This window comes from Corylus avellana, chromosome 6 (genome assembly GCF_965113065.1).
Source record: "Corylus avellana chromosome 6, dhCorAvel1.hap1.2, whole genome shotgun sequence".
NCBI lineage: Eukaryota > Viridiplantae > Streptophyta > Magnoliopsida > Fagales > Betulaceae > Corylus > Corylus avellana.
In genome coordinates, this window is record NC_142495.1 from 22,495,441 (window position 1) to 22,507,412 (window position 11,972).

The 11,972-nt window shown below is 36.7% G+C and overlaps 1 protein-coding gene across 2 annotated transcripts; it reads right to left on the minus strand.

Moving 5' to 3' along the window:
• Nucleotides 1-185: 185 nt before the first annotated feature.
• Nucleotides 186-11,510, minus strand: TPL (Transducin family protein / WD-40 repeat family protein). Of its 2 annotated transcripts, none has more exons than XM_059599940.2 (27): nucleotides 11,377-11,510; nucleotides 10,801-10,941; nucleotides 10,502-10,681; nucleotides 10,275-10,388; nucleotides 10,029-10,187; nucleotides 9,280-9,457; nucleotides 9,068-9,194; nucleotides 8,843-8,952; nucleotides 8,333-8,498; nucleotides 8,079-8,188; nucleotides 7,901-7,970; nucleotides 7,715-7,788; nucleotides 7,520-7,615; nucleotides 7,331-7,426; nucleotides 7,053-7,180; nucleotides 6,704-6,938; nucleotides 6,440-6,601; nucleotides 6,249-6,356; nucleotides 5,851-5,997; nucleotides 2,892-3,002; nucleotides 2,607-2,786; nucleotides 2,398-2,526; nucleotides 2,225-2,320; nucleotides 1,556-1,741; nucleotides 1,295-1,458; nucleotides 477-749; nucleotides 186-348 (listed from the first exon to the last, which is right to left on the minus strand). In XM_059599940.2, exons 2-26 carry the CDS (start codon nucleotides 10,878-10,880, stop codon nucleotides 539-541), a joined length of 3,417 nt encoding a protein of 1,138 aa, XP_059455923.1. In that variant the 5' UTR covers nucleotides 10,881-10,941; nucleotides 11,377-11,510; the 3' UTR covers nucleotides 186-348; nucleotides 477-538. The 2 variants fall into 2 exon arrangements, with proteins under 2 accessions (XP_059455923.1, XP_059455921.1); XM_059599938.2 differs by having other exon boundaries at nucleotides 477-752; nucleotides 11,377-11,509.
• Nucleotides 11,511-11,972: the final 462 nt, after the last annotated feature.

An 11,972-nucleotide genomic window follows, 5' to 3' on the forward strand; every position in this document is an offset into this window, starting at 1 on the left:
TTTCTTCCGTGGGAAACAAGTCATAGGATCAGTCAAAAAAACAAGTGTGGGAAACAAGAAAGATTCGGATAGCTGGCCACTATTTGCTTGATAAGTGAGTGCTAAGGGCCGTTCAAGCAGGCTGCACTGAGATTTGATACATAAAACATAATTGAACTTCAATAATTGGAAGAAGAGTTGAGAGGAAAAAATATAAATTCTTTTTCGAAGAATTTCCTTCCCAAAAGTAAAATGGCATTCAATTGTTAATACTCCTACAGCATTTACCTCAGAATTTGATTAAACATGTCAAATCTACATATTTTGCAGTGTCCTTGCTTGAGTAAATTACATGTCATCAACCGCAAACTGCGCAACAAAATCAAATATGAATGAGAAAGAGAAGAAAACATAATATATCAACATTGAAGTTCTGGAGATTCAACAAAACTACAAATGCTCTTAAAAAACAGAAGAAGAAGAAGTGTAGAGGATACCTAAATTTGAGATGGGCCAGCAAGCAAGCATGTAAAAGAACTTGTCACTGGCAGCTGTTTGATCATCTCTGGGCTTGCTCTGAACCTGAAGCTCCAACTGAAGGAGAAGCTGACACACTGCTCGCTGACCCATTCTCAACCGGTGGAGGCACACCCCATTTGCCTTCAGATTCAAGGGGCTCAAAGACATGAACCCCCCCATCTGAAAGCCCTAACGCAAATTGATTTGGTTCTTGCGGATGAGCCGCAATCACGAGTGGTTGAACATTAGAGCTGCTGCATTGAGGAAACAAAGGATTGGAATCTACAATAGCTATCACATGTATAGGTCGGTAGAGAGAGCGATTAATTTTTCCATTGCCAAGTAAAATAACAAAAATGATTGAAAAAACATGACATACATAGAACTGACAAATTCTTCAGTACTGGACAAGCACTTTTACCAGTTTAGAGACCAGCTTCATTCAAATGTAGATGCAATTGCAAAGAATTCAGCATATTTTGGAACCTCGGTCTGAGCGGTCCAGTAAACTATCCAGTGTAAAATATTTTACCGAAAACCAAAATTATGTTTCAATTTCACTTTCCAATTTATGAGATATCTTTTTACCTTTTTAATTAAATATTCTAAGGAATTTGCAAAAGAAAATGAATTATTGTGAAGGATGAAAAGTCAGCCGAACACATCATGCATTGCTAGGTCAATTGAGTTCCAATTAGAAGAATTCCTTATGCAGGAAGAATTATTTTTGTCCATTTTTTCTAAAGCTGGAAACTGATCTGAATAAGCCCAAGTTGGCTTGGAGGTAGAGAACTACCTCACGCTAGCAGGAAGATAAGCAGAAGGATTGATTCGACAGCGTAGTCTGAGATTGGCAGCACTAAACACACAGACTGTTGCATCTAGGAAGCTGGCATATACCAACTGGCTATCACATGAGAATGTTGCATGAGAGATGGGAGCAGATTCTCGTGAGACCCACTGGAAATAGAAGAATTCATATTAGAAAAAAATATATATATTTTTTGAAAGCAATATGTTACTTCCCCCAAAATAAAGCACTTATAAATTAAAATACCTGCTTTACACATTCCAGCTTTGTTGTTTCATATATGGCAAGCTGAGTTTCATGTACAACCAGAAAGTGTGTTTGGTCCTGATGGAACTGTACACGTGTGTCTGACTGTGCTGGAGTTCTTCCAGCTGGAAGTTGCAAGTATCTGGTCTTCTGCTTTTCCCATGCATCAGATTTCCATACACAAAGCTAGAGAAAGAATAAGTACCATTGTAAGTGAACAATTTATAAATACCATGAGAATGACTGATTACATCCGATTCAGAATTTAGGAATAATTCATTGATGATAATAATTCACACTTCGATGATCGTTTGGAAAATTCATTGTATCAATTCCGGAGAAAATCAACAATGAACAAGAGTCAGTAAAAGCATTGCATGTCAGAGAAGAAATAAGCATTGATTGTTAGTTGGGAATTATTTAAAGACGTCATACAAATAAGTTCCAACGTCAATTAGTCATTTAATCATATCAAGGCTGAATTTCTGCAGGCCTTTTAGAGAGCAGTAGATAAGGGTTAGCTCTGCCTTGCTGAAACCGAATGGTGGTTGCAGATTCATTAAAGAATGAGATCTAGGTCATTGATTAGTTTGACTTCAATCACAATTTCACAACTAAATCAGGAAAGCAAGACCAATTTGCAACACATCTGAATAGGAAAATTATTACCTGAGCATCCGCTCCAGATGAAACTAACACATTCAGTAAATGAGAAAAGGCAAGGCCAGTTATTCTTTTAGTGTGTCCTTTAAGCTTGCTCTTAACCTGCATCAAGAAAATTGTAAGCAAATAACATCCCAAACCATTAATATTATAGATTGTGTCCATATACTACATCATACTTCATCTACGCGAACATTATATATCTGAATTGTGGAATCATCCATGCCAATGGCGATAATGTTGTTATCTTGTGGATGGAAAGCAAGAAATGTTGCTGCAGGTGGCGGTGGCATGAAAGTTGTCATTGTCTGCAGTTGCATAAGGAAATTGAAATTGGTCAAATGAAAAATAAAAATAAACTTCAAGCTACATAGGACTCATGGGTTACCTTAAATGTCATCATATTGAATAACGAAATCTTTCCTCCAGATGCTGACATTACGTAAGAATCATTCTTGGACAAAGCAAAACAGGGCACAGCCTCTTCAGGACTAGTGTCAGCAACATCATTGGTCATTAGAATGCCACTTGGTGGTTGCCATAATTGAGGTGACACACTGGCAGTCGCCTGCAATATAAAGCACCAAGTTTGTAGATAAAGGAACTCAATTTTCATAACTATGATGAAAGAGCTACTAAGGTTGACACAAGTTTCTTTCACTTGTCCTTGTACCTTGCCAGAAGAATTACGATCACTTCGCTGCCATTTCCAGAGCAGATGAATGGCATTTGATGCTAATGCTAAAACAGCATTACCTGAATTCGTATAGATTAACCTCGATATCTGTAATAATCATGGAGAATGCTAATGAGGATATTTTTGTCAGAAACAAAATGGATCAGATAAAACTTATGAGTCAAATTGGTGTTGGAAGTTCATGAATTGATCAAATACAGAGTAGCCCAATATATTAAAATGAAAAGGCCAGATATATTCAGCAATCATATTGTTAAAAGGGAAAGTGTTTGCTGTTTAATTCTAATTCTGCTATAGACAGATAAGATAAAGAGACAATTGCAAAATAGATGTTAAAGTATTAATTAAATGATTAAATTTACCATTTCCTATCAACATAAACTTTTAGAATAACTGGTGGTTTAATATGGTAAAGCAACGATTCTGAGTTTGAAACTTGTCTCCGTTATTTATTTATCATTTCAAATCAAATACTACACATGTTGTTTAGTCTCACACGCGAGGGGGAGTATTAAAAGTATTATTAATTAAATTTTACTCTTTCCTATCAGCTTAAACTTATGAGATAAGTAGTAAATTTAACAATAAAGTTAATTAGAACATTTCTATATTTTCAGGAATAACCCTTATAAATTACAAGAGGCTATAAAGTTTGAAAGACAGCTGCATATTAATTTATGCTGGACAGCTTGAGGTCCCATGTTTATCAACCCTTACAATCCTCAAGGGTAACAGCAATATCAACCCTCATCAATCCAATGCTCATGAATCGAATCTACTCTATATGCCACTTGAATTTAAATTCCCGTTCTAGTTCCTAGCAAAACATAAATGTTGAAGAGTAACCTTATATAGAAGGTCTGCAGTTCATGAGCATTAAGTGAATAATGACTGTTGATTTCCCTTTCAATTTGCTTATTGACTGTTAGGGATGTGGGCATAATAGACCTAATTTTTCCCAACACTAATTGTGCCAACAGGTCATCTTCGAATCAGTATAAAGTAGCATTTAGGCCCAATATGTTGACTTAATCCTCTTGATCCTGTTGCCATATATGGCATCCGAGTAAGGTTAATCTGAAAACCTAATATTACCTCAATAAATAAAGAGATTCATCACCTACACACTCCCACTTGTGGTATAATGCAATACATTCTTTCAAGTGGAATTTTTCTCATATTTCTTAGTTCAGTATCTAGGATTTCATATCGTATCAATCAGTTATTTTTCTTCTTCTTTAAAGCCAAGTTGGATTTAATCCCATGTTTTGTGCCTTTGCTTTAAAAAGCTCATCAGATTCAATCATTTTCTCTAAATAAAACATCACCACAAACCCCTTCCCTTCCCTTCCTGTAAACATTATATCCCTCCTATCGAAACTTCAATTATTAGAACTGATGATCATTGTCTGAAATAAGACAATAATAACAGAAAGTGGTCATTTTCTCTAGAAATCCACCTACTTTCTCCCGAAGTGTCTAATTACCACAATCAGACTTCAGTTAGCATGATCCTCTTGAACAGAGCAGGGACAATCCCTGTGCTAACTGGATCTTAACACTCAGTTGCTTCGGCAGTTGTGTCTACCAAGAGGTACTGACAAAGTAAATGAAGGAATTGGCTCCTCTCCTTTTGCCTTCGAAATGGAGGACTGGTTGGTATCCAATCATGATCTAATGGCTGTGATTCACCAATCTATCCCTTCTATTTCAAAGGCAAAAGAAGAGGAGACAACCTGTAAATGAGCAATTGAGTTGAAATGAATGCATCAGCTTCTGGAAGCCAAGATGGCTTTAAAAGTGGGATTATAAGGGCATTTCACGCTAAACTGACCAATTAGCATTAGACAAGTACCATTTTTTATTTTTTTATTTTTTTAAAAAAATAAAAATAAAAAAAAAATAAAGAAGAAGAAAGAAAGTAATTAATGTTTTACTATATGCTTGGCAAGCTCAGAATACATAAGAATAAGAGTGTAAGGCATTACAGAGATGACAGTCCCCATCACTACCACAAAGCTAGCTTCCTTAAGTTTTGGGGCCTTCAGGGTGTTATACCTCAAAATCCATTATCAGTTGCCAATCAAAAAGCTTATGCAAACTAACAAGAAAATCACTGTGCTATGCTATTAACATCTCTGTCCTATAAGAAGTTTTTGGTCTATGAAAAGAGCAAGGATAAGGTAGGTGCATAGACAGGAAGAGACAGCAGCCAAAAACAGATTCGGAATGCATATGAAGCTGCTTTGTTTGAAATAAGCACTAATTTGTTCGTAGGAAAGAATGTAGCAATTGTTAAGTCAGTTATTTCATAACTCGAACTAATAGGAGATGGTGAATTTAATAATTTAATTTATATTGACACTCCTTACTTGAGGCAAAGTTTTCCTCCAAACTTGGATGTTACATGCATTTTGGACACATGCCAGCTTAAGACACCGGATTGGGGGAAATTTCTTCAACCCAATTTAGAAAAAAACTGTTCCCTCACATGTGAAACTAAAGGACGCATGCAATTTTTTCATTGAAAATGGAGGTAAATTGTAGAGTCAGAATTCAAACTTAGGACCTCTACTCTAATATCAAGTTGAGAAATATGAAAGTGGAAACAAGAGAAAATAAGAGAGATTGTCAAAAAGAGAGGACCCAAAATGAGGGTTACTGCTCCCACTAACATATTGTTTATATTAGCATTAAAAATACAATAGCATAATTGCCCTCTAATAATAATACTAACAATAATATTAAAATATTCCAATACATCAAAAGAGCACAAATAATATCAATAAATTTTAGAGAGGAACACAATACTGCTGAACTAGCCAAAGTACTAAGAACTGCCTTAAGAGTAAAAAAGCGGGATCTCAAACATAGTCAACCACTCATTATGTAAAAATAATCATACTCAAACAAAGTTAGATAGCAAATATCAAACCTTGGTTACTCTTAGGTTTTCAGGTAGCCTCAAGGATCGGCATTGAGATTGTTCATTGATTTCGGTGAGCTTCCAAATCTTGGATTTGTCATTTGATTCTTCTGTTATCCTAGGTTTCACATCTCCCAAGTTCCGAGCATCCCCGTTCTGACAAGGTTAATATTCTTGTCAATTTGATGTAGATTAAAAGAATAATAAATTCATGGTAGAAGCTCCATCTAATATAGACGCGAAAAAGATAATACAATAACAATAGAAAGAGTGATTGAATAATAATTGCCATCTAAGCTATGATGAGGAGAAAAATTATGAGGATCCAACTGATATATATTATATATATTAAAGGAAAGAAGAAGAAGAAGAAGAAGGAAAAAAAAAAAAAAACATGTGCCACATACCATGCCAGAAATACCAACCATGGGGGCAACTCTATCTGCAAGTCCAGCACTAGTAGCTGCAGCTGCTGCTGCCGCTGCTGCAGCAGCTGAAATTGGGTTTATTGTTGGCTGCAAGAGATATCACATAATAACACAAGATTAGTTCATGCTGGGGTGAGGTGTCACAACAATTACCAATCTGTTAAGGCTACCTTCGTCACAGCTTCTGATGTTCTTGATGCATCATAAGAAAGATTTTCAAATGTGCGTAATAGCCTAATACCATCCGTATTTGCTAAAATTTTAATTCCATTGTCATTGGCAGAAACAGCCAAGAGAGCACCGTCCTTGTTGAACCGGATACGAGGGCTTGCCTAGGAAGTAGAAAAGACAGAACTGAGCAACTATTATTTGGACCCAAAAAAAAAAAAAAAAATGAAGTGGTTTCAATTGTTATTTGAGCTTGATGAGCCTACCGGTAGGCCTCCATCGGCTTCAACAGTTGTCAAAAGTTGAACATTGTCCATATCCCAGAATTTGATAGAGAAATCATCCCCAGCAGCCAAAAAGCGGTTCTTAGTTGTATCAAACTGCACAACACCCAAAGAACGCTTGCGGAATCCATGATAGGTCCTTTTAACAGCCCCTTCACTTTCATTCCATTCAACAATAAATGATTCCCCTTCTTTACTTGTCCCACATGAAAAGAGCCTGCATACACCCACAAAAAACAGTTAAAGAAGTATAAAAACCCGATTTAGCAGACCAGGCCCCAACAAACAGTAAAGGTCAAACAGCACCAACACAATAGGTTGAGTGTATTACCTTGTACCATCAGCACTATAAGCCATTGTTGTGCACCAGCGACCAGGAGCATCATAATCAACTCGAGATCCCAAGTTGTCATACAACCATGCTTTTATCTTTCCGTCCAGTGCTGTTGAAAAGATAAACTACCATAAAACAAAAAAACTATTTTAGGAACAAAGACACTGGTATTTGGGAAAAAACCAAGAAAGGAAAGGTATAAATAAAAAGGATGACAAGCTCAAAGCAAGCAATTAAAGCAATGAGAGAAAATGACCAATGGAAATGACACTAACCTGAATGTTTTCCTTGTAGTGAGGACAGACAGAATAAACAGGAGCCTCATGACCTTCAAAGGTATATTGCTTTGCACCAGTAGCAGCATCCCACACCTACAATTACAAAACAAAATTAGCAAGGCATGGCATGGCAACTTTACCTTCAGTCGAGATTAAAACAACCAAAATGTAATATGGCCAACTAACCTTGATGGTCTTATCATCACCACAGGTTATCACACAAAGTTGCTTATTTGGGTGTGAAAATGCAATATCATTTACTCCACCAACATGAGCATCAATCTAGATCAGCAAGTTCAAGGCCAGTTTCAGTATAGCAGCTCAAATACCAAAGACGATAAGAGTAAAAGTCTGAAATGGCAAACTTAATGTTAGGTATACCTCCTGATGCTGCCGTACATCATCATTCCCGTGATAAGAATATATTTGAACAATGTGCCTGGAGTATGCAACTCCTGTAATTGAAAGAGAAAGAATGAATCATCCAATGGGTCCAGTTCAACTTTAAGTTATACATATTTGTTATATTAAATGAAACACTTTAGAATTCCAATATATTAAGCTTACCAAATAAATTACCATCAGGACTCCAAATCACGCGGTTAACAGATACACCAGGATCTTTAACTAGAGCTGCCTGAATTTCATACAGTTCAGTTTTAAATACTCTATGATTACAAGCATTAAGGGTACAGCATTCAAATTTACTGGTACCATTCATGAATGAACATAAGAAGGGACACACCTGCAAAGGCAATGTACATGCACTGAGATCCCAAACTTTGAAGTTCCTCAAAAGCAATCGTTCTCTAGAACCAACTTCCCACAACCCTATGTCCCCAACATTCGTACCAACTGAAGCATAGCACCCAGAACATTCATCAGTCACTTACCAAATAAAATGTAAAACACTTACAGGAAGGAAATATACCAATTCCAACACTTAGTTGTAGTTAAATATTTATATATGAAAACAAAAGGATTTAAAAGAGTGCAGACCAAGAAGCAGAGTTTGTTGAACAGGATGAAAATCCATGCTCATGGGAGATGATCCTTGATTTAAAGTCCGCAAGACAGTCTTGGGCAAGTCATCAGGTGCATTAAACCCCTGACCATGACCATGACCCGGAAATGATACTGGCAACACATTAACAGGGAGATTTACCTGAACAAAATGAACACTAATCAATAAATGAGGTAACTTAGAAAGAATAATATGATTATTATCCCTCCATTTGAGTATTAGAGCCCGCTATGAAAAAGCAGAATGTTTTATGATAGTACATTAGATGCATCCATGCCTATTGATTATATCCTTGTATTCCCTTGTACTTTTGATTTGAAAAGTCATAACAGCCTCAAGATGGAAGTTATTGTGGAGAAGTGGTAGAAGTTACTTTTTCCCCATTAATCATGGGCAAAGATTGTGCGACATCCAAAAAAGGAAATGTGGACATCTAATTTACAAACAGAGGGCCAAAATATATCTGCTACTGTGAGTATAAATACCTCATCAGAAATCCCCATTGATCTTGTTCGTTTAGAAACATGATCAGAATCCCCAGATGGGTAGTCAACAGAAGGGTTAGTTGGAGGAGTCCTTGGATGTTTCAAAGCAGCTATAAAACACAAAGAAACACTTCAATAGTTAAAAACAGAACTATGTACCACATCTGACCTCCATAATGATACAGAGGAGCTAGTTTCCAATACAAAAACAAAAAATTATATTACCTGGAATTGATGGAGCACCGAGACCAATAGCTCCCCCTCCAGAAACGGCCGGATGAGTTACAGTGGAAGGATTGGACATCCAACCTGCAAGTGGTGTTGGTACTGGTGCTGGTGTAGGTTGAAAAGGCTGAACACAAAAATTTGAGCAAATTATGGAAAGACTATAAACATCAAACAAAGTCGACATCGCAGTCAATTTAGCGGTAACTTACCCCATGTGCACTTAGGTTAGGGAAACCCCCAGCTTTCGGTAAGGACCCAAGCAGTGGATTGTTTGCAGGTGATGGAGCTCGTGCACCATTTGGTTGTCCACAAGTGTGATCCACAAACAGAGTTTTTATATCTGGATTTGGCCTCGGGTTTTTACATAGTTGATGCTGCCAATTCAAGCTGTAATTTACACTGAGATATCAGATAGCTGTATTTAACCAAACATTTGGTTGTCCACAAGTGTGATCCACAAATAGAGTTTTTATGTCTGGATTCGGCCTCGGGTTTTATTTAGTTGATGCTGCCAACTCAAGTGGTAACTTGCACCAAGATATCAGATATGTATAACTAACATGAGTGTAAGCTGATGATGAGTAATAATGTCAATGTAGGTTCTCCAAAACTGATAAAAGTGCAGCCTCTAGACTGTGGAGCATATAATTCATACTAAGATTCAAAGACAAATTACAGGAAAATTAGATCATTCTGTGTTGCTTTCAACAGCATTCATTGCATAGTCCCAACTTATAGAGCAGTGTAATCATAAAACAGATAGTTAAAGATTATAATCCTCAGTTAATAGTATTGCACATTCTAAATGCCATGAAATAAGAAAACGCTCATATCAAATAAAACATGAAGCAATTAAAATAATCGCATCAACCAGGCATAAACACCTTGAATTCAGTTCAAAGCAAGTACTCAGCCAATCCATTTAAATTGAATCATATAGGATTCCTTGAAAAGTTACCTTTGGTTGATGAGAGTCCGTAACCTTGAATTTTTTAGGTTGGGGAATTGCAATTTATCACGGAATAAAGGATTTGCTTCAATCAGCTTCTTGAGCTCCACCAACATGATTGCTCTTGCAGATTTGGTATCTCCATACTTGGAAAGTTGCTCATTCTCCCTGGGATGCAACAAACCCATTTTGTGTAAAATTTCCTTAGTTGTTTTCAACTGTAACATGCATAACTTGAACACAAATTTATCATACCTAAAATTCTCCAATGTCAAGAGCTGCGTGATTTCCTTGAAAAGCTCTTCATTAAATGTGGCAAAAACTTTCAGATCCTTTACTAATATGTCCACAGCCTTGGACCGGTCGTGCCTATTAAAATTTACAAGTCCCATCAATATGCAATCTACCACATAATCTCCGAAAACAAACATTCATTCTAAAATCCACAATTAGAAAATTAATATACAAAATTGTAATCTTACTTATCCAATGCCTCAAGATACTTCTGCTTCCTTATCTCAAAAAAGATTTTCATCGAATACCGGTTGTCATCTACTTTAGTGAATCCAGAAAGGTACTTCTCAACCTCATCCCAATTCCCATTATGCACCTCATCCTCAAAATATTTCATATTAAAGAAAAACCCAGATTCCTGTTCAAGCCTATTTAAATAAACAAAGCAATTAATGAGGCAAAATACATAATCAATTATTCATATAGGACTTCATAACAAAATTAATACCCAAAGAAAAATACGCAAGCTAAACACTTGGTAGCTTACTTGTGAACAGTCTCTTTGAACTTTTCCTCATCTAGGAATTGTAAGATCAAGAACACAAGCTCTCTACTAAGCGACGACATAGTAGCCGCCCCGTCTTCTTCGATTCCAAACGCACGAAAATCACCAAAAACACCACTAGATCTGCAAAAATCTCATAAGTTACGGAGAAATCTCCAAAGGGGTCGCGTCTAACTACCTTAATTATTCAGAAAAAAGCAAAACAAATAGCATATAGATTCAAATCCATCCCCACAACCAGATCACTCAACTACCATCCATAGCACACAAAAACAACCCATTTCTGCACACAATTATTACGTGCACTCAGAACACACCAACTTGGGTAAAGTAAAATCGGGTTAAAAAATATAAAATAAAAATAGGGTGATTTTTTTTTTTTTTTTTTTTTTTGAGGATCACAGATAGAAAGAAAGCTGCTTTTAGACCATGTGGGTATCAAAGATGCAAAAGCAAAAACCTCCCCAGAAAACAAAGAAAAACTCAAAAAAGCTAAATACTTAAAAGTAAAATATTCCAAATTTCAGAAACACAGAGAGAACCGAACGAAGCCCTTACCTTAAAGAACCGAAGAACACAAACGCAGGCAGAACGCAGAGAGCTAAGAGAAGCTTTCTCTCTCTATAAATGGACTGGTATTACTCTCTCTTTCTCTCTCTCAAACTTTCTCTCTCCAGAAATTTATATAATGAGACATTGAACTCGCTGAAATGGGTTTTTTTTTATAGGAGGCAGACAGATAAAGGGGGGGGATAATCACAACTGCTTATCACTTTGATAAGCCATAGAACATCCGATCAGTTCTGTGATACGTTATAGTAGTTATGTATAAGTACAATTAACGTCGGCCCCACTTAGCCGGCTAACACTTTGTCGAGGTCATCGGCTTGGAATCTCTAGCTGACAGCTGTCCTTCAGCTTGGGTTGGACCAAGACTTAAGAGGAATACTCAGGTAGGCACGCCTTGTATGGCTGTTCCTCATATGACCGTAGATTTTCAAAATTCTGATTTCGATCTATTTTTTAATATTCATCGCACGGTGGAAAAAAAAGAAAGAGGAACGCCTGAGAAGGAGGTTAGAATATCCGAGAAAGCGATCTTTACTCCCGTCTCAGATCCCTTAGGAAACGACAAGCTTTCTCGGACCGGTCCC

Bases quoted from the DNA above. Each gene is read 5' to 3' on its own strand.
- TPL (XM_059599938.2), bottom strand. From the start codon at position 10,880: ATGTCGTCGCTTAGTAGAGAGCTTGTGTTCTTGATCTTACAATTCCTA. The intron at 9,195-9,279 runs GTAAGTTACCGC...TTTTGTGTTCAG, and splicing joins CTAACCTAAGTGCACATGGG to CCTTTTCAACCTACACCAGC. The intron at 753-1,294 runs GTAGTTCTCTAC...TCCTCAATGCAG, and splicing joins TATCTTCCTGCTAGCGTGAG to CAGCTCTAATGTTCAACCAC.